Genomic DNA, 21,711 nt, shown 5'->3' on the forward strand with positions numbered 1-21,711 from the left:
AGGGACAAATTACAATTTCACCAATCTAATTAACCTACAAACCTGTAAGTCTTTAGAATGTGGGAGTAAACCAGAGAACTAGGAGAAAATCCACGTGGTCACAGGGAGAATGCACAAACTCAGTACACACAGCATTCTCAGTCAGGATCGAACTCAGGTCTCTGGCGCTGTAAGGCAGCAACTCTACCGCTGGCCCCTCGTGTTCTACGCAAGATTCCAGCATCTGCAGTTCCTTGCGTTTCCACAACCCTAATCCTACCTTAGTAATGAAGCACTATAGATCAATAAAGGAGGCATATTGGCACAGCTGGTAGAGCTACTGCCTCACGGGGCCAGAGACCTGGGTTTGACCCTAACCTCGGGTGCTGTCTGTGTGGAGTTTGCTTGTTCCTGTGACTCTGTGTTGTGCCTGTTTTCCTCCCACATCACACAGACGTGCAGGTTTGTGGGTTAATTGGCTGCTGTAAATTGCCCCCTGGGTTGGGAGTAGATGAGAAAGTGGGTTAACATAGAGCTGGTGTGAACGGGTGATCAATGGTCGGTGTGGACTCGGTGGGCCGAAGGGTCTGTTTCCATGCTGTATCTCTAAAATCATAAAACCTGCACTCCCATCAACCTGTCTTTTTTCTAAATGTGTTTTGTGTTAGTGTCTTGTTTATTTTGCACAGTCCTTTTCTTCTTTTTTTTCTCATATCTTGCAGATGTTTTATTTGTCTAATTCACATTGCTTTGCACTTGTCTGAATCTGTGTGCCTGTGATGCTGCTGGAAGGAAGATTTTCATTGTACCTCACCATACTTGTGCAAAGGACAATAAGTTCGATTTGACTTAAATTGAAGCTTGCTTGCGCAATGGCCTCTGTGTTACAAGTAAGGGGGGCTGGTACGGTTGGGTTGGGTGTGTGATAGAGGCAAGAAAGCTGATACTTGTATGTCAGTCAAGTCACTGTCCCAACTCACCCCAAGTTCCATTCTTATGGATTCAATTAGAGTCAAAGTAATACAGTACAGAAAAAGGCCCTTCGGCCCAACTCATCTCTGCCAACCATGATGCGAGTCCCATTTGCCAATCTGTTATCCCACTTTCTCCTCCACTTCCTGCACAAGGGGGCAAATTACAGAGGCCAATTATCCTACAAACCGACACATTTTTGGGATGTTCAGGAGTATTATATTTACCTATTCTGTTGTGCTGCTGCAAGTAAGAATTTCATTGTTCCGTTTTGGGACATATGACAATAAAACACTCTTTTGACTCTTGATATCTTACTTGACCGTATCCATGTACATATCCAAATGTTTTGTTTTTAATTTTGTTCTTTGTTTCTGCCTCGACCACTTTCTCTGGCAATTTTTTTTCCGGTTCCAAATACGTACCATCCTCTATGTCCCCTCGGGTCCCCTTTAAATTGTTCCCTTCTCATCTTACACCTATGCCGTTTAGTTGTTGTTCCCACTTCCCTGGGGAAAAAAGACTGCATGCATTCATCTTACTTACGCCCCTCGTGATATTACACACCTCTGTTAGTTCACCCCTCGAAGCCTCCGATACTCCATGGAATGAAGTCCCACCTCCCCTGTGTAAATCATTCAGTGTATAATTCACTCCCTCTTTAGAAACTCCTTCTACAAACTTCCTATCTCTATAAACGTCCTCTTTGACACGTCTCCAATCTGCAATTTCTGGTCCCAATTTCTATCTTTCCTCCATTCGCATTCATGCCTTTGGCTGGTGAGATCCCACACCCTAGACTTCCCTCCTTAGATCTAGCCAGTTATTTTGACCTCCGCAGCACCTAAGTCTGAGCCTTGCTATAAATCGCTTCTTAATTCCTTATGCAGCTCAGCAAGAAATTGTGTTTGATAATTTTTCTGTGGATTGCCTCGGGCCCTTATGCAAAGCTATGGGTGTCATGTTAACTCTTAGGTCACTTGTTATTGCTGCACGGGATTTAGAATATTTTAGAATATAAAGATATTTGGACAGGTACGTGAATAGGAAAGGTTCAAAGGGATATGGGTCTAACGCGGGCAAGTGGCAATAGTGTGAAAAAGGGGCATCTTGGTCAGCATAGGCAAGTTGGGCCGAAGGGCCTGTTTCCGTTCTGTATGACTCTACATACAAGCAAAGATTTACATCAAGATCTTGGAGTCCAAGTCCACCACTCCCTGAATTGTTAGGGACATTGTGTATAAAAGACAGAAAGTCATGATTCAGCTCTGTAGGACTTTGGTTAGGCCACATTTGGAGCATGGCAGTTCAGGTCGCCCCATTACAGGAAGGATGTGGAGGCTTTGGAAAGGGTGTAGATGAGGCTTACCAGAATGGTGCCTGGATTTGGGGGTATTAACTACAGGGAGAGGTTGGACAGTCTCGGATTGTTTTCTCTGGAATGTCGGAGGTAGAGGGGAGACTTGATAGAAGCTTATAAAATTATGAGAGGCAAAGATAGGGTAGACAGTCGGAACCTTTAACCCAAGATGAAAAAATCAAAATAGTAGAGTGCATAGCTTTATGGTGAGATGGGCAAAGTTTAAAGGTGATGTGAATGGCAAATGTTTTACACTGACAGTGGTGGGCGCCTGGAATGCACTGATGGGACTGGTGGTGGAGGCAGATACGAGAGTGGTGTTTATGCGACTTGTGAACAGGCATATGGATATGCAGAGAGTGGTGGGATATGGATTATGTGCAGGTTCATTGGCCTCTCTATATAGTCCGTGGTCTGTAGGATAGAACGAGTGTACGGGTGATCGTTGGTAAGCGTTGGGCTTGCTGGGCCGAAGGGCCAGTTTCGAAACTAAACTAAAAGCATGGTTTGAAAAGACTGAAGAACGATGGTGGAGGTTACAAACACAAAGTATTCCATGTGGAATCAGCCACTCGGAAATGACCAAGCATCAGAACTAGGAATCTCTCGATCAGCCTTTGCATCTTTCCACCAAGTGATTAATGACCCTGGGTTTCCATAGCAAATGTTTGGGGACAATTGATGGAAATGAGTCACCAGCTAGACTCCATAAAGAAGAGTTCCCAACTAAACCACAAGGAAACGTTCAGAACAGGCAGGGTTCGATTCAGCACAGTGGCGCAGCGGTAGAGTTGCTGCCTCACAGCGCCAGTGGGCCAGCTTCCATCCTGCCCACTGGTGCTGCTTGTGTGGAGTTTGCATGTTCTCCCTATGACTGCATATGTTTGCTCTGGGCGCTCCGGTTTCCTCCTACATCCCAAAGACGTGCGGGTTTGTAGATTAATTGGCCCTCTGTAAATTGCCCCGGGTGTGTAGAGAGTGGATGAGAAAGTAGGATAACATGGAACTAGTGTGTGAACAGGGGATAGGGAAGGGAGTTCTATAATGGTTCTTGATTTATTGAATTATTTTAAAATTATGTATTATCTATGTGTGTATCGCTAATACAGGTCTGCGATGCTTTTTAAAAAGTTTTTTAGTTTTTAGAGATGCAGCGCGGAAACAGTTCCTTCGTCCCACCGAGTCTGCACAATCCAGCGATCATCCATACACTAGTTCTATCCTACACACTGGGGACAATTTACCGAAGCCAATTAACCTACAAACATGCGCATCTTTAGAATGTGGGAGAAAACCGGAGCACCCGGAGGAAACCCACGTGGTTAAAGGGAGAGCGTACAATCTCCATACAGACAGCACACGTAGTCAGGATAGAACCTGGGTTTCCTGCGTTGTGAGGCAGCAACTCTGCCACTGTGCCGCATGCTGCTGAAGGTAAGAATTTGATTGTTCCATTGTCGATACACAGACAATTAAACACTCTTGATTCTCTTGGCTCTTGGGACAAATGACTCTAAGAGATACAAACATTGCCCCATACAGCCACGCAGCATGGAAACAGGCCATTCAGACCGCCTAATCTGCACTGACCATTATACATTCATTTACACTAGTCCAGAACCAGGGGCCACAGTTTAAGAATAAGGGGTAAGCCATTTAGAACGGAGGTGAGGAAATACTTTTTCACACAGAGAGTTGTGAGTCTGTGGAATTCTCTGCCTCAGTGGGCGGTGCAGCCGGTTCACTAGGTGCTTTCCAGAGAGTTAAATAGAGCTCTCAAGGAATATGGGGAGAAGGCAGGAATGGGGAACTGATTGTGGATGATCAGCCATTATCACATTGAATGGCGGTGCTGGCTCAAAGGGCCAAATGGCCTACTCCTGCGCCTATTGTTTATTATATTAATTCAATATGAAATAAAAAGAAGCTGCAGATGCTGGTTTATACCAAAGATAGACACAAAATGCTGGAGTAACTCAGCGGGTCAGACAGCATCTCTGGAGAAAATGGATGGATGACGTTTCGGGTCAGAAACCGTCTTCAGAAGTCTGAAGACGGATCCCGAAGCCAAAACATCACATCTACTTTTTCCAGAGTCACTGCCTGGCCCATTGAGTTACTCCAGCATTTTGTGTCTATCTTCCTTATATTAATTCAGTTTCCTTCTACCATGTTCTATCATTAATCCTACACTTTGGGAGCAATCTACTGTGGCCAATTAACTTGCCGACCCACACATTATTTTGGTTAAATGACAGGCATCTTATCTTTCAGCAGTAACCTTTTGTTCTAGACTTCATCCACCCAGTCAAACTCCGACAGGATTATAACTACAAATTCTCAATCTTTCTTGTTGTTCCTTATTTACTTCGTGTTGATGGAACAAAATAGGTCCTGGCGATGGCAGCATTGTTGAATATTGTTGCTCAGACAACCATCGTAGGGGACGAGGAAAATGACTCTTGGGTAACAGGGTCAAAGTGCAGCAGAGAGATGTAGTCGTCCTTGGATATTCTACGGGGAGACGGGCTATCTCACCCGATCCACTTTTTTAGATGCACTTTCCAAGCATTTTGAAAGTGCTTTCATGTTCTGATTCAGCCACTTCTGCCGATTCCATCCCACAGTGCTGTGCGGCTCAGGCTGGTGACCAAAACCTATTGGCTCAGTTCTGACTTCTGCAGGGGCCTGATTGCTAGCGAGACTCCTTCCTCTCAATCCAGAGGTGAATCCCGGCTTCCCTCAATATTTTGACCTTTTCACATGTCATCTCATGGCAACTTCTATTCATCGAGAGCCTATTCCCCTCTCCCCCCCTTTCTCTTTTTCCCCCTTCTTCCTCCTCCCTCCCCCTTCTCCCTCCACCTCTCCTCTCCTCTCCATCACTTCAATTGAACTGCAGAGGCTCATTGAAATCCTTCAGTTACCAATGGGAAAGATCATGGGGCATGAATGATCACAATCCTGGAGGTTTTAAGTGGCTGGTGATATATTGAACTCAGGACAATATAGTATAGACAAGCAAACCTTATTTCAATGAGGATTCAACAATATTGGTGCCTGGAGTGGGAGGGGGTTATTTTAAGGAGGATTATAAATGTGTTACATAGAACACTGTCTTGCATAATAGGGTGGGACAGTAGTGCAGTGGTAGAGTTGCTGCCATATAAAGAGCCTGAGTCCCGGGTTCGATCCTGACTACAGGTGCTGTCTGTAAACGGAGTTTGTACCTTCTCCCTTGGACCCCGAGGGTTTTCTCCTGGTTCCCCAGTTTCCTTCCACATTCCACAGACGTGCGGGTTTGTAGGTTAATTGGCACACAGAAGGTGGAGGGTACATGCAAAGAGCTGCCAGAGGAGGCGGTAGAGGCAGATACACATAATATTTGAAAGACATTTGGACAGGTACATGGATAGGAAAGGTTTAGAGGGATATGGGCCAAATGCAGAGATCTTGGACTTGCGTAGATGGGTCACCTTGGTTGGCATAACCAAGTTAAGTTGAAGGAACTTAACAACTACAAGTAACACTACAACTCTAAGATTTGAGTTTTGGAGGGTAATGAATATGATGGGTAGGATATGATTAATGAGGATGAAATGGGGTGGGGCGCACATTGGGTTTTCATGGTTCTACTGATTGGTTAGGTCAATAATCTACTGATCACTTGGGTCAATAGTTCACAAGGTTAGTTGGTTCAACCAGCCTGCTCTTTTAACAGATCAATGGGTTCACTAGATGGTTAGCTCAATAATCTACTGGTTAGTTGGGTGAAGGGCCTTGCTAGTTGGTTGGGTCAATAATACTAGCCATCACCTCCTGCTGTTACTGGGCGGTCAAGTGTTTCCATATCTTCCAAGGTCTCCCTGGTGGGACAGTGGTCCAAATTGTTCCTGGCTGGACTCTGGTGAGATCACCGGACTCCTGCTGATCAGAGGCACAGGCGGAGATGACAAAGTTGATCAGCCTTGGGGTTAACCGCCTGACGGCCAAAGGAGCGAGCAAGCTGACATGGTGGAGCGGGGCGGAGGGCAGAGTGGAACGAAGAGGAGAAAACGGCACACAAAAACGCCCGTGCATTCTAACACAACTGGCACTGGAAAGCAAGCAGCTCGCTTTGTTGCAACGCCTTAGCAGATAACCTCATAGCACTCTGCGGTGTAATGACATTACTACAGGGTCTAAAGGCAGTGGTGTACGAGCAGACTTACCATGGGCTGTAGAGGGGCTCCAGGTATCATGGCGTTAGCTAGCTGCATCTGCTGAGCCAGCATGGCCATGTTTTTCTGCTGTATCAGGTTATTCCTCCCATTTATCTCCAGCTGAGTTTTTAAGTGGGGTGGAGGGTGAAGATACTTGCAGTTCTCTCTGGAGCAGCGGCCCTGGAGAGGAAAGGAGGAGAAAGATCAAATTAGTATCTACGTCACAACTGTTTGAGATCTAAATAGTCTTAGACTTTCTTCCCCTCTGTTACCAGACTTCAGAACAGTCTTTCCATAGTCAACCACCAGTCTCACCTTGGTCATTGTCTCCCCTCTTCCATCAGGCAAGAGGGACACAAGTTTGATAAGGCATGACTTGGCATGGTGGCGCAGCTATAGAGTTGCTGCCTTACAGTGCCCGGGACCCGGGTTCGATCCCGATTATGGTTACTGCTTGTATGGAGTTTGCACGTTCTTCCCATGCACATTTTCCAAGAGCTCCGGTTCCCTCCCACATTCCAAAGACATACAGGTTTGTTGATTAATTGGCTTTGGTAAAAATTGTAAATTGTCCCTAATGTGTAGGATAGTGCTATTGTGCGGGGATCACTGGTCAGCGTGCTCGGTGTGCCGAAGGGCTTGTTTCCGCGCTGTATGTCTAAACTAAACTAGTCTAAACTAAACTAAACCTCCAGATTCAGGGACTGGTTCTTCTCAGCCGTTATCAGGCAACTGAACCAACCTCTCACCAGCTAGACAGTGGTCCTGACCTCCCATCTACCTGATTGGAGACCTTTAAACTCTCTAATCGGACTTTAATGTTATTAGTTTAGAGATACAGCACGGAAACAGGCCCAAGTCGCCATTGACCAATGGTTACCCGTTCACACTTGTCATCCCACTACACAGGTGGGGAAATTTTACAGAGGGCCAATTAGCATACAAACCTGCATGTCTTTGAGACGTGGGAAAAACCCGGAGCACCCAGAGGAAATCCTGGGAGAATTTCAAGTCAAAGGGAAAATGTGCAAACTCCACATAAACAGCACCCGTGGTCGGGATCAAACTTGGGTTTCTGGTGCTGTGAAGCATCAGCTCTACCAGCTGCGTACCGTGCCACCCATCTTGCACTAAATGTTGTCGGTACACAAAAAAGCTGGAGAAACTCAGCGGGTGCAGCAGCATCTATGGAGCGATGGAAAAAGGCAACGTTTCGGGCCGAAACCCTTCTTCAGATATTCTAAATGTAGTCCCCTTGATCCATTGTCTGGGCACTGTGGACAGCTTGATTGCATTGATATTAATTGATATTCATATCTTCCGATATTAATCCCCTTCAGCACATAACACCGCGTTATCAAGCCACTGGAGATAAACTGTGCGAGATACCAACTACCTTTCATACCCTCTCACCTCAGGGACTGTGATTCAGTTCCCAAACAAATCCAGTACGCCCTATCATCAGTTTTCTGACCAACAAGTCAGAGTGAGAAGCACCTGTTTTTTCGTTTAGTTTAGAGATACAGTGCCATACATAGGTGACATTGCACCTGCCACTATGTAGCTTTCCCCCCATACCACCCCCCTTTCAGTCCCTCTGTAAAGTACAGTAAACCCTCTATACCATGGACCATAGAGGGGGGAATGGTGTTTGTTATTGCCGATTGTCTTCTGTTATCGAGGGAGGGATTATCATTGTATAAGTAGTTGATCAAAACATCGCAGTTGCTGGTTAATACCCAAAAGGACACAAACTGCTGGAGTAACGCCGCGGGTCAGGCAGCACCTATAGAGAACATGGATGGGTGACATTTCAGGATCGGGGCCATTCCTCAGACATTCCATCCGGAACTGGGCCTGGAATCCAGGTGAGTTGACGGCCCTGGCCTGCTGCTGGCCGGGGAAGAGGTGAGGATCGGCGGAGGCAATGGTCGCGGCCCGCGGGCGGCCAGAGTGCAGGTAAGGGTTGGCGGTGGCAGGCCTGGCCTGGCCTGGACTGGACTGGACTGGAAGCGGCCGACGCATCTGTGTGTGCCTGCGATGGTGGCAGTAGATCCGGCCTGGATGTGGCCGAGGAAGTTGTGCGGGCTAGGGATGGCGTCGGCAGCCCGGCCTGGCGGTGAAGGTTGGTAGGTCCGTCCGCTCTAACCGAAATCGGATATAAAGTGGTCCATGACAACGAGGGATTACTGTATCTGCCTAGGTAAGTAAGACCCGTGACTCCATGTTAACCTATTAGTAGTTCACTACTACATTAGTCTAGATGGCTATACTAAACATCAGAAGACCACAGCAATATTACAATGGTAAAGAGACACTATAAAAGTCGACTGTAAAATATTTGTTCTGTTGTTGATTCATTCATAGCTTCTCTGCTGTGCAAAACGTCCCACTGAAATCCCACACTAATCTCCGTTTTTCCATTTGAGAATATTTTTCTTTTAAGTTTGCAGTCAGAGACAATTGAATGTTCCTCTCGTAAGTAAGGGCGTTGTCCCGTTCCTCCAACCTACCTCATTGTGGCTCTTGCACTTTTTTTTAACCTGCGTATTCACTGTAATGTAAAAGCTGTAACAATATCTTCTGTGCACAGATATTATTCTCTTTGCACAACCTGCTTTAATTTTGATTGAAAGACACAGCATGGATACAGGCCCTTCGGCCCAATGAGTCTATGCCAACCATCAACACTAGTTCTATGCTATCCCATTTTCTCAACCACTCCACACTAGGGGGCATTTTACAGTGGGCCAATTAATCTACAAACCTGTACGTTTTTGAAATGTGGGAGGAAACTGCAGCACCCAGAGGAAACGTTCTGAGGAGTGAATATCACCAGCAACTTGTCCTGGACCAGCTACATTGAAGCAATGGCCAGGAATGCACACCAAAGCTTCTACTTCCTTGTAAGGATTTGGAAATTTCCTCACCAATCCTCACCAACTTCTACAGATGAACCTTAGGAAGCATTCCATCGGGATGCATCGCAGCATGGTTGAGGAGCAGTTCCATCCAAGATCGCAAGAAATTGCAACGTTGCAGACGCTGTCCAGACCATGACACAAACCAACCCCCCTTCCATTGATTCCATCCACACTTCACGCTGCCTCGACAAGGCCATCAGCATAATCAAGGACCAGTCTCACCCTGGTCACTCACTCTTCCACTCTCTCCCATCAGGCAAGAGGTACAGAAACTAATTCCTACACCATTAGCACTGGCCCCGAGAGCCCAGAGTAATGAGATGGGATGCCAGTGTTCATGCTGCAGATTAGAGTAAATCTGTGTTTACAGTAAAACAGAAGGGCTGGGTGCACCGGGACAATGGGCAATTTTGGACAGCTGGGAGCGATAGGAACTTGTGCGATCAATTCAATTGGCTTTGGTAAAGTTAGTGCTGGAGGTAAGACCGATGGAATGTGAAAGTGAGAGGAGCAAGTCATAAACACCACATGATGTTTTCCTCTCAGTTTTCCTCTGACTATCAACAGCTTTGTGGCAAAAATCCCAGAATGTTCTGACTGACCAGCCCGGCGCAGATTAACCTCCACCAACCACGACTTCCCTGCAACTCCCAGACAGTCAGTGTGAGAGTCATACAGCAATGACCTCCGACCAACACGCTCCATCTACACTAGTCCCACCTACCCGCATTTGGCCCATATCCCTCTCAACCTTTCCCATCCACACACCTGTCCAAATCCATGTAGCTGACCAAATAAAACTTGTGAGAGGCATAGGTAGGGTAGACAGTCAGAATCGTTTTTTTTCCCCAGGGTGGAAATGTCAAAGAATAAAGGGTCTAGCTTTGAAGTAGCTTTGAAGTAGACGGGCAAAGTTTAAAGGGGACATTTAAAGGGAGCCTTTTTTTATGCGGAGAGTGTGAGGTGCCTACCAGCTACACCAATGTGCCACCCTAAGATGTATGAGGGTATTTAGGATCATGCCTACGTGTTTTGCCAGTGTCCCTTCCCTTACAACCCCTCCTGCCAGTTTTATTTTATTTACTCATTCTACATCCTTCGCGGCTCTTGGCGCCTTTAGCCTTGATGTTTCCCAACCAAACGCACGGGCTTCGATGAGCATAGGAGGATCCCAGAGACAGTAAGGAGATGGGGCCAATGTCTGTATCACTGCCTACACCATGTACTAACGGCACAATGTGAACGGCTCAAATGTAATCATGCATAGTCTTTCCGCTGACTTCCGGTGCACGTGACAATAAACTAAACGTGTGTTCAAGGAAGTGTGTTTGGCAGGACCACTGACCCAACCAAGAACCATGGGATCTGAGAGGTCCACCCCGAAAGGCTCCCCCCCATGCCGCCCCAACCGCTGAGCACTAGCGCTGGGCTTGCTTCCACAATCTCCTGACTCAGAGGCGAGGGAGCATCGCTGACACTGAACACCAACCATGACCAACTGGAATGTGTAACAAGAGCTTGCCTTCCATTAAAGCCTGCAAAGGTCAGACCAAAACCAGCCACTGCTTGTTCCCAACTTAAACCCCGAGCATTTAACAGGAGGGACTAAACCAATAACACTGTTAATGCCAGGGACCTTTACACCCATTCCGGGTGAATTGATTTTCCACTTTCAGGTGAAGTGAGGGGATATCGAAGTTTGCAAGCACTATTTAGCAGGTGCCAGGTAATGATTTCCTGGGCATTAGCTCAAATAAAATGCCAACCGCCTTGGTTTCCTCCGGTTGCTGCAGTTTCCTCCCACATTCCAAAGACGTGCGGCTTTCTAGATTAATTGGCCTTTGTAAATTATCCAGAATGTGTAGGGAGTGAATGCGACGATGGGATAACAAAGAACTAATGAGTAAGTGGGTGATTGATGGCCGGCTTGGACTCAGAGGGCCAAAGGGTCAGTTTCCATGCTGTACCTTCAGATCGAAAACTTGAGGTGCTCTTTCAGTTGGTTGGTGGTTGAGGTAGATGCGATAATGGCATTTAAGAAGCTTTTGGATAGGCGCAGGGAATGGAGTGATATGGATTATGGGCAGGCAAATAAGAGTTGGTCTTGACATAATTTTAGGTAGAGACTTTGTGGGCCGGAGGGTCTGTTCCTGTCCTGTTCTAATCCAGCACATGGGATTAGTGCATAAGGGCAAAAATGTGTCATCATAGACGGTGGGCTGAAAGGGTATTTAGAGTATTGTGTTCAGTTTGGTCACCCTGCTAAAGGAAAGTTGTTGTTACGCTGGAAAAAGGGCAGAGAAGATTCACGAGGATGTTGCCAGGACTCAAGTGCCTGAGCTATAGGAGAAGTTGAGCACGCTTGGACTTTGGGTCTTGGAGCGCAGGAGGATGAGGGGGGTAAACTTATAGAGGTGCACAACATCCTGAGAGGAATAGATAGGGTCTTTTACCCAGGTGAATCAAGAACCAGAGGACATTGGTTTAAGGTGAGGGATGGGGTGGGGGGGGAAATGTAATGGGAACCTGAGGGGCAACCATTTTACACATAGCATGGAATTTGTTGCCAGAGGAGGTGGTTGCAGCAGGTACTATCAGGTACAATATAAAACACATATGGATAGGTACATAAATACAATAGTTTTAGAGGGATATGGGCAAAATGCAAGCAGGTGGGACTAATGTAGTTGGTCGGCACGGGCAAGTTGTGACGATGGACCTGCTTCCACGCTGTTTGTCTCCATGACTATTACTATCACCCGTCTCTGTGCTAGAAGCTCTTGTGACTCAACGACTCCAGCTCACCTCCACTAATTCTCGCAATAACGGACCTCTATATAATGGATTGTGGTTATGGGAGACCGAGGCTCCAGTTGCCCCCCCCCCCCCACTTCCACCAGTTATCCAGTGTGACGGGAGCTTCCATTTGCAGGAGCAGTGAGAGCGAGCAGCATGAAGGCGGCATGAGTACTGGGCCCGTATTTCTGTGGCATCCCAGCCTGAGAATACCCGCTGGGTTAACCCCCCAACGCCGCGTATCTTTCCTACTGGCCTTGGGTTAAACATTAACCCCCTCACTCAGCAATGGCGGACAATTGGCAATAACGGACACCATCTCGCCCCCCCCCATGGTCCGCTATAGCAAGGGTTTACTGTATATCATTCCTTCGTCAACACAGGATCTGAGTCTGGAACTCGCTGAGATACTGCAGTGTGACAATACCCGTAGTCAGGATTGAACCTGGGTCTCTGGAACGGTAAGGCAGCAACTCTACCATTGCGCACTGTGCAGCCCCTATACAGTGGATGCTGAGATGCGTAAATGTGTTCATTTCTAATCTATTAAACCTAATCTCTATTATTCACACATTTTAATGAATCACATTAAAGCATTCACTTGTTTTGAGATTATTTTGACCAATTCATATAATGACTGGTAACAAGTAACAGAGATGAATGAATTACATGTTAAAACACTTCCTGAAATCATCCCACCCCCTTGACAGGTTAATTTCTGTTGACGTGGTGTGACAAGTGAAAGCAAAAGCTGCACAAAGTGCTGGAATAACTCAACGGGTCGGGCAGCATCTCAGGAGAACATGGAAAGGTGACGAGGTTTTGGTTTGGGGCCATTTTCCAGACTGATCATGTTCTACCAAGATACTGCCTGACCCGCTGAGGTACTCCAACACTTTGTGTCTTTTTTAGCAAACCAGCATCTGCAGTTCCTTGTCATTAAATGGATAGGGGATGTTTCGGGTGGGGAAGCTTCTTCAGACAGAAAAGGACCCTGACCTGAAAAATCACCTATCCATATTCTCCAGAGATGCTGCCTGACCCGCTGAGTTACTCCAGCACTTTCTCTTCTTTTTTTTAAACCAGCATATGCAGTTGCTTGTTTCTACATCTGACAAATTAACTTTAGTTTCCATGACATGGATGGGAATTATGGTGAGAGCTAAATCTGAAAACAGGGCATTCAATTAACTCAAGAAATATGGCAGAGCCAAGAATCATACGTGGTTGCACAGATAATATAAATAGACAATAGACAACAATAGGTGCAGGAGTAGGCCATTCTGCCCTTCGAGCCAGCACCGCCATTCAATGTGATCATGGCTGATCATCCCCAATCAGTACCCCGTTCCTGCCTTCTCCCCATATCCCCTGACTAGGCTATCTTTAAGAGTCCTATCTAGCTCTCTTGAAAGTATCCAGAGAACCGGCCTCCACCGTCTTCTGAGGCAGAGAATTCCACAGACTCACAACTCTCTGTGTAAAAAAATGAATGTAGCATCCAGTTACTGCAAATTCTTGCCTTAAATAGTTTAGTACAATTTTATTTTCCTGAAATAAATGTAAAAAACGTCAACATAGAGTCACACAGAATGGAAACAGTTCTCTCGGCCCAACTTGCCCACACGGCCCAACATGTCCCATCTACACTAGTCTCACCTGCCTGCGTATGGCCCATATCTCTCTCAATCTTCCCAATCCATGTACCTGTCCAAATGTTTCTTAAAAAATGTCAAAGACTAGTGGCCATAGCTAGGGGCAAAGTTTAAAGGAGATGTGCGGGGCAAGTTTTTTTTTATACACAGAGGGTGGTGGGCACCTGTAATGCAAGCCAGGGGTGGTGGTTAAAGTAGATACAGGAATGGGATTTAAGAGGCTTTTACAAAGGCATATGGATATACAGGGAATGGTGGGATAGGGATCATGTGCAGGCAGAGAAGATTAGTTTAATTTGATGTTATTTTCGACGGACAATGTGCGCCATGGGACCTGTTCCTGTGTTCTATGTTCTAAAAGAGTGATGAGAGTGGAACTATTATCTCGTTTATAACAATTTGGAAAACAGTGCAAAAAATGAATTGTGACTGCAGCCCAGACTATCATGCAAACCAACGTCCCTTCCATTGACTCCATCTACACTTCATGCAAGACCATTGAAAAATCAGGACCACTCACTTTTCACCCCTCTCCCATCAGGCAAGAGGTACTGAAGTGTGAAAATACACACCTCCACATTCAAGGACAGTTTCTTCACAGCTGTTATCAGGCAACTGAACCATCCTATCACCAATTAGAGAGCGGTCCTGTCCTCCCTCATTGTAGACCCTTGGACTAATTTTAATTAGATTTTACGAGACTTTATCTTGCCAAAATATTATTCCCTTTATCCTGCTTCAATACATTGTGGACGGCTCGATTCAAGTCAAGTCAAGTGAGTTTATTGTCATGTGTCCCTGATAGGACAATTAAATTCTTGCTTTGCTTCAGCACACAGAACATAGTAGGCATTTACGACAAAACAGATCAGTGTGTCCATATACCATAATGTAAATATATACACACATGAATAAATAAACTGATAAAGTGCAAATAACAGATAATGGGTTATTAATAATCAGAGTTTTGTCCGAGCCAGGTTTAATAGCCTGATGGCTGTGGGGAAGTAGCTATTCCTGAACCTGGTTGTTGCAGTCTTCAGGCTCCTGTACCTTCTACCTGAAGGTAGCAGGGAGATGAGTGTGTGGCCAGGATGGTGTGGGTCTTTGTTATGATGTATAGTCTTTCTGTTAACTGGATAGCACTCTACGAGAAAAAAGCTTTTCTATGTACCTCGGTACATGTGACAATAAACTAAACTGAACTAAAAGCAGATTGTCCAGTAATTTGCAATCTGCTGGAGGAACTCAGGGGGCAAACAGCATCTTTGAGGGGGGGAAAGCAATAGTTCACATTTTGGGTCGAGTCCTGCATTAGCGCTGGAGTTTTGACTCAAAACATCTCCAGCTTTTCCCTACAACAGGTGCTGCCCGATTTGCTCTTTCTGCAGCTGACAGCTTGTGACTCCAGTTTCCAGCGTTTGCAAGTCCCTCGTGTCTCCCGAATTTGTTTCGGACAAATTTTTTAAATGTAAAGAACTTTTAAGTAGGTCGGTGTTTCAGAAATCCCACACAGCCACAAAGGGCAAAATAGCTTTGTTTTGGTCTACGATTCGTGTATTACATTTACAGTGGGCCTGCGTGCCTGAAGACTGCCTGGCAAAGTGTGGCCTGTTCTGGGTTCTGTCTGTGGACTGACTTGGCATCTATTAGCACAAGTTTTGGGCAGTCGCTGCATCGCCCCGCTGAGGTGAAGCCGGGGATTTAGCTTAGCTTAGTTTAGTTTGGTTTAGGGATACATTGTGGAAACAGGTCCTTCGACCCACCGAGTCCACAACGACCTGCGACCCCTGTACACTAGCACTATCCTGCACACTAGGGACAATTTACAGTTTTTCCGGAAGTCAATTAATCTACAAGTGTGTATATCTTTGGGATGCGGAGGAAACCCACGCGGTCACGGGGAGAATGTACAAACCACGTACAGACAGCGCTCGTAGTCAGGATCAAACCCGTGTCTCTGGTGCTGCAAGGCAGCAACTCTACCGCTGCCCGCTTGTTCTGCTCTGGCCAACGTCAAGGGTTTGTGACATTGAATTCCAGGCACAGGCCCAGAGCAGAAGGCAGAATTCCAAACATTCTTCTCCATGAATAATAAAACTGTTGTGTGGAAACCCCGCCTCGGTGAGTCATCATTTGGGAGAGGACACTGATCATGCCACCAACAGTAGACCTTTGTTAGGGAAAAAGTGCTGGGCTAAGTCAGCGGGCCAGACACAAAGTGTTGGAGTAACTCAGCAGATCAGACAGCTTCTCTGGAGAAAATGGATGGCTGACGTTTCGGGTCAGAACCCTCCTCCAGCACATTGTGTCTGACCCGCTGAGTTACTCCAGCACTTTGTGTCCTTTTCCTCCAGAGATGCTGCCTGACTTGCTGAGTTACTCAAGCACTCTGTGTCCTTTTTCTCCAGAGATGCAGCCTGACCAGCTAAGCTACTCCAGCAGTTTGCTTCCATCTCTGGTACAATCCTGCACAAGAAGTACTTTGTGTCGACAGCAGACTTTTGTTTTAAGATTAGTTTAGTCTAGAAATACAGTGTGGAAACAAGGCCTTCAGACCACCGAGACCGTGTCCACCAGCGATCACCCGTTCACACTGGTTCTATCCTAAACACTGGGGATAATTTACAGAAGCCAATTAACTTGGAAACTTCCATGTCATTGGAATGTGGGAGGAAACCAGAGCACCAGGAGAAAACCCACGTGGTCACAGGGAGAACGTAAAACTCCATACAGCACCTGTGGCCATGATCGAACCCGGGTCTATAGCGCTGTAAGGCAGCAGCTCCAACGCAGCCATCCTCTACTGCTGTGTCAATAGCTTTTAGTTTTAGAGATACAGCATGGAAACAGGCCCTTCCACCATCGACCACCCGTCCCGTTCATACTCGTTCTGTGTTATTCCACTTTCGCTTCCACAGGGTGAATGTGAAAATTCCACACAGGCAGCACCCGAGGTCAGGATCAAACCCAGGTCTCTGGCGCTGCGAGGCAGCAGTTCTACCAGCTGTGCCACTGTGCTCAGATATCCAGGTGAGATCTGCTCAAAGAAGGTGGCACGGTGGCGTAGCGGTAGAGTTACTGCCTTTCAACGCCAGAGACATGGGTTCGACCCTGACTACGGGTGCTGTCTGTCTGGAGTTTGTACATTCTCAGTGACCATGTGAGTTTTCTCCTGGTGCTCCAGTTTCCTCCCACATTCCAAAAACATACAGCTTCGTTAAAATTATAAATTGTCCCTAATGTGTAGGATAGTGTTAGTGTACAGAGTGATCGTTGGTCGGCGTGGTGGGCCGAAGGGTCTGTTTCCATGTTGTATCTCTAACGTCTAAAAGTCTAATGACCACCTCCTCTCCATATTCCAAGCTCTAGCTGATGGAATTGCAAAGACAAATGAAACAACATCCATATTTTATTCATATGCAATTTTTGATACACAATTATTGGACTGTGCACATCCGGAGAATCAGACTTTAATTCCATCTAGGAGTTGGCTATTTAGAACCTATCTAATCTATTTAAGCGAATGGCCATTGCGGAGTTAAACCAATTACATTGATATGTGCCATCTATTGTGTAGCAATCTATTAAGCAGATATAACATTGCTTTCTTTATGTGATTCGCTCCTGACAGTTTTAGATTTAGAATTCAATCAGGATTTTACTAATTTTGCTGGTGGAAGCTAGTTTTTGGGGCATTTCAATGCAACTCCATCCTACAAGCAATGTAGCCTGTGTATGAGGGGTTATATTTCATTAACTAAGGTGACGCGGTGGCGCAGCAGGTAGAGCTGCTGCCTCACAGCGCCAGAGACCCAGGTTTGATCCTGATCTTGGCTGCTGTCTGTGTAGGGTTTGCACGTTCTCCCTGTCACCGCGGGTCCGGGTGCTCTGGTTTCCTCCCATATCCTATAGACGTGCAGGTTTTTAGATTAATAGACCCTCTGCAAAATTGCCCCTAGCGTGTAGGGAGTGGAAAAAAAGACACAATGTGCTGAAGTAACTCAGCGCGTCAGGCAGCATCTCTGGAGAACATGGATAGGTGATCTTTGCGGTCAGGAAGCCTCTTCAGACCCAGACGCTCACGCATATTTCTCTGCGTCGGCAGAGAATGGGTCTTGAAAGCACCGCCCGGGGTTTATTATGGTGGAGTGCGCCTTTAAGAGTAGCTAATGGGCTCCGTCAATAGCAGGCAGCTGCTGTTGTCCGAAATCCCTGCCACAAGTCCCTCGTACGATGGAGTCAGCACTTTGCAGAGCGCTGGGGTGGCTGCGCTAATTAGAAAGAGGGCCGTTTTGAAGCGGATTAAATGACTGGTCTCCCTGCTGTGGAGCGCTGGAACTGATTGCAAAGTCCGACTGCTTGCCCAGGGGCATACGCCATTCAGCAACCAACCCTTAAAGTCTATCAGGGATTCCACCAACAAACCTCAGCGGCTATTCATTACCTTTCGCCACAGGGCAGAGAACTAAATGTACGTTCCCCACCCCTCGCCCTCCCCTCCCCCCGAAGTAGGGTGAAAGTCCTACGTGAGGAGGGGGGGGGGGGGGTTACATCAGAGGTTTGTGGAGACAGCATAAATACTTCAGCACAGAAAGGAAGCCTGAAGACACCTGTTGCCCTTCCGTATTTATACCCCAGCAGCTTCCATTAAAACCTGCTGCGTGAACACGATCCGCAGACTTGGCTGTGTTCTGCCGCGTAGTGAACCATGATCCCTGATCAAATTAAGTCTCCCGTAGCACATCTTAACACAGTGCCCTGGTGGGCAATTGCACTGTCCGCAGTACTCATCCCTGCCAGAGGTACTAAAACCTGCTGCTGGTCCTAATACCTGGAGTGGTACTAGCAGTGGAGAGTTCTGAGATATGGTTCTGAAACAAGCCCTTCGGCCCACCGAGTTCGTGCCGACCAGCGATCCCTCCACACACTAACACTACCCTACACACTCGGGATAATTTACAAATTTACTGAAGCCAATTAACCTACAAATCTCCACGTCTTTGGAGTGTGGGAGGAATCCGGAGCACCCGGAGGAAACCCACGCAGGTCACGGGGAGCACATACAAACTCCGTACAGACAGTGCCTGCAGTCAGGATCGAACCCAGGTCTTTAGTGCTGTAAAGCAGCAAATCTACCGTTGCACCACAGTGCCGCCCCAGGATTACAGCATGGAAACAGGCCCTATGGTCTGCCGAGCCCAAGCCGACCATCGGTCAGCCGTTCGATGTTATCCCCCAAAAAAGACCCAGAGAGCTAGATTAACTCAGCGGGTCGGTCAGTCAGTCAGCATCTCTGGAGAACCTGGATAGGTGACAATTCCTGTTAGATCTGCTGTTGCTCCAGAACTTTGTTTGTAAACCAGCATCTGCAGTCCCTTGTGCCTATTTGTTAACATTCAGGTGCTTTGCAAGCTGTCTGCAAAACTGCTTGCCTATGACATTGTGGGGCGTGCACCCAGGGTTGGAGCACTGATCCATATCACTGCGTTAACTGGAATATGTCGTACCAGAATAGCTCAAGGCGACAATGCAAAAAGGACGTTATTAGATAAATTATGCAAGGTGATAGTTAAATGGGTATCATATCCTGTAATTAAGCAGGATTATCTTTCACACTGCTCCATCTGTGCCTCTCAAGGGCTGCTTTCGGCTTAGAAACCAACCTCCAGCATAATTGTCAAAGAATAATGTCCCGCAGTTAAATTTAATTTGAAAATAAAAATGTTTTCTTTGGTGATTGTGAAGATTAAACTCCTGATAATGGTATTGCCTCCTCTCTGTTTCCGAGGAGAGACTTTTGAAAGGAGCCAATTCAATTGCTGCCTCACAGCACCAGAGACCTGGGTTCAATCCTGACTATGGGTGCTGTCTGTACGGAGTTTGTACGTCCTCCCTGTGACTGCGTGGGGTTTCTCCAGGTGTTCTGGTTTCCTCCCACACTCCAAAGACGTGCAGTCTTGTAGGTTAATTGGCATCTGTAAATTGTACTTTGCCCCTAGTCTGTAGGTTAGTACTAGTGTACGAGTGATCGCTACAGCAGACTTGGTGGGCCGAAGGGATTGTTTCCAAGATGTACCTCTGAAGTCTAAAGTAAAGTAAATTCTCAAAAAAGACACAAAATGCTGGAGTAACTCATCAGATAAGGCAGCATCTCTGGAGAACATGGATAGGTGACGTTTCAGGTAGGGACCTTTCTTCAGATTGATTGTGGAGTTGCGAATTGTGACGTTTACAGCACAACCGTATGAACACTCAATTAGCATATCTGTGGTGGCTACAAACCCCTCCCTCTCCTTCACCCCCTCCCCATGACCCCACCTAGACAAACCTATTTCTCCCCTCTACCACCCCTTTCACCACATTCCTTCCTCTAGCTTCACAATTTGCGCATCTTAAATCCTTTTGTCTCACACCTTCTGTCTTTTCATCTCCGGCTTTTGTCCAAGCATATGCCCAAACAAAAACTCCCCTCATCTGTATTCACCTATAACTGCCAGGCCTTGTACTTGCCCTCCTCTCTTCCAGCTTCCTCTCCCCTCCTCCCCTACAATCAGTCTGAAGAAGTGTCCCGAAGTTGGAAGTTGGGACATGAAGTTACAGTTGCATAAGATTTTGATGAGGCTGTACTTGGAATATTCTCTTCACTTGTGGTCACCCTGCTATAACAAAGATGCCATTAAACTGTAAAGAGTTCACGGAAGATTTAAAAGGATGTTGAAAGGACATGAGGTCCTGAGCTATAGGGAGAGGCTGGACAGGCTAGGACTTTATTCGCTGGAACGTAGGAAGCTGAGGGGGCTGAGAGCAGAGGTGAGAGGGGAAAGATTTAATATGAACCTTGAGGGGCAGCTTTTTCACCTAGAAGGTGGTGGGTATATGGAACTCAACAAAGATGAAAGAATGCCAAGGTGGAGTATTGAACCGCAGGCAAGGAAGATTTGGTTCTCTGTTGCAAATTCAGCATGTTGGGCCTGGGTCCAGTGCCATGCAAATATGAGTGATTCTCAGCCACCTTCTATGATGAGAACCGACAATGTCATAGCCAGTCAAAGGGCTGGCTGAGGCTGTTGAAACCAGTTTTGAAGGGGTGGGCTGTAATTGCGCTGTAATTGGGAGAGCGGGAGGGGGAGGAGGTGAGAGAGAGGGGGAGACAGAGAGAAGGGGGGAGACAGAGAGAGAGAGGGGGGGGAGGGAGTGTGTGTGAGAGAGAGCATCATATGGTTCTAAATACTTATGGAATATTAATAGCTAAAAGAACCAGAAATAATTACTCAGAACTGTTTATTTCACCTTAAAATACTCTCTGATACAAAGAATGCACCAATAACACAAACAATTGCGAGAGAACTAATTAGTCCGTGCCTGCTGAGATACAAAAACAGTGCAAAGGAAACCGTTTGTAATAACATTTTATCAATGACTCCACACACTAAGGTGCTGTACAGAATAATCAGATACGTATTTATTGTTCGTTTATAGGCAGATGATGCTGGGAGCTGGGGATGATGATACATTGTTTGGGGGAACTGATCGTGGTCGTTGGGTGGTGGTTGGACTGGGGTCCCTGGGTCGCTGGGAGCTGTGGGGCTGCATATGGTTGCTGGAGACACATGGCTACTATGGGGCCCACAGCAGAGCGATTGCAGCCATTATACCAGCTGTTGTTTCATCAGCACCACATCATGGAAAGGTGACACCACAGAAAGAGGCCATTCAGCCTATTGGAACTAATTAATTTAATTTCGTTTAGTTTATTGTCACAGAGGTACAGTGACAAGCTTTAATTGCATGCTATCCAGTCAGCGGAAAGACTACACTTT

General features: G+C 46.5%; 1 protein-coding gene across 13 annotated transcripts in view; it reads right to left on the reverse strand.

The window, feature by feature from the left end:
* The window catches only part of mbnl1 (muscleblind like splicing regulator 1), a 218,529-nt gene that overhangs the window by 49,476 nt on the left and 147,342 nt on the right, over nt 1-21,711 (reverse strand). For 12 of the 13 annotated variants that reach the window (XM_033031821.1, XM_033031810.1, XM_033031809.1 and 9 more), the window contains one exon: nt 6,523-6,693. In XM_033031821.1, the coding sequence (XP_032887712.1) occupies nt 6,523-6,591 (69 nt within the window). In that variant the 5' untranslated portion in view covers nt 6,592-6,693. Of the gene's footprint in view, nt 1-6,522; nt 6,694-9,457; nt 9,460-17,892; nt 17,898-21,711 lie in introns of those variants that run through there. The other variant, XM_033031820.1, reaches the window with a different exon arrangement.

Source organism: Amblyraja radiata, chromosome 13 (assembly GCF_010909765.2).
Source record: "Amblyraja radiata isolate CabotCenter1 chromosome 13, sAmbRad1.1.pri, whole genome shotgun sequence".
Taxonomy (NCBI): domain Eukaryota; kingdom Metazoa; phylum Chordata; class Chondrichthyes; order Rajiformes; family Rajidae; genus Amblyraja; species Amblyraja radiata.